This window comes from Mesitornis unicolor, unplaced genomic scaffold (assembly GCF_000695765.1).
Source record: "Mesitornis unicolor isolate BGI_N332 unplaced genomic scaffold, ASM69576v1 scaffold39106, whole genome shotgun sequence".
NCBI classification, from domain to species: domain Eukaryota; kingdom Metazoa; phylum Chordata; class Aves; order Mesitornithiformes; family Mesitornithidae; genus Mesitornis; species Mesitornis unicolor.
This window is the reverse complement of record NW_010189588.1, coordinates 1,730-1,962: the sequence shown is the minus strand read 5'-3', so window position 1 is coordinate 1,962 and position 233 is coordinate 1,730. Positions and strand designations below refer to the sequence as shown.

General features: G+C 66.5%; 1 protein-coding gene across 1 annotated transcript in view; it reads right to left on the bottom strand.

The window, feature by feature from the left end:
- The window catches only part of LOC104541959 (neurogenic locus notch homolog protein 1-like), a gene marked incomplete at both ends in the record, with an annotated part of 5,726 nt that extends 5,540 nt beyond the window's left edge, over nucleotides 1-186 (bottom strand). The window contains one exon of the mRNA XM_010186127.1: nucleotides 47-186. Within this exon, the coding sequence (XP_010184429.1) occupies nucleotides 47-186 (140 nt within the window). The remainder of the gene's footprint in view (nucleotides 1-46) is intronic.
- Nucleotides 187-233: the final 47 nt, after the last annotated feature.

The window sequence follows — 233 nt, the reverse complement described above, 5'->3', positions numbered from 1 at the left end:
TTGTTGGGGCAGGCGTTGGCGGGGGGTGTCAGGCAGAGCTCGTCACTGAAGCCCAGGGAACAGGCGCAGGTGTAGTCCACGGTGCTGCCACGCACCGCCGGTGTGCAGGTACCAGCATTCTTGCAGGGGGAGCTGAGGCAGGGGTTGGGCAGCTGGCACCGCTCGCCCACGTAGGCGCTGCTACACCTGGTAGGGGCAAGAGACACCATCAGAGGGTCAGCCCTGAGGAGCCG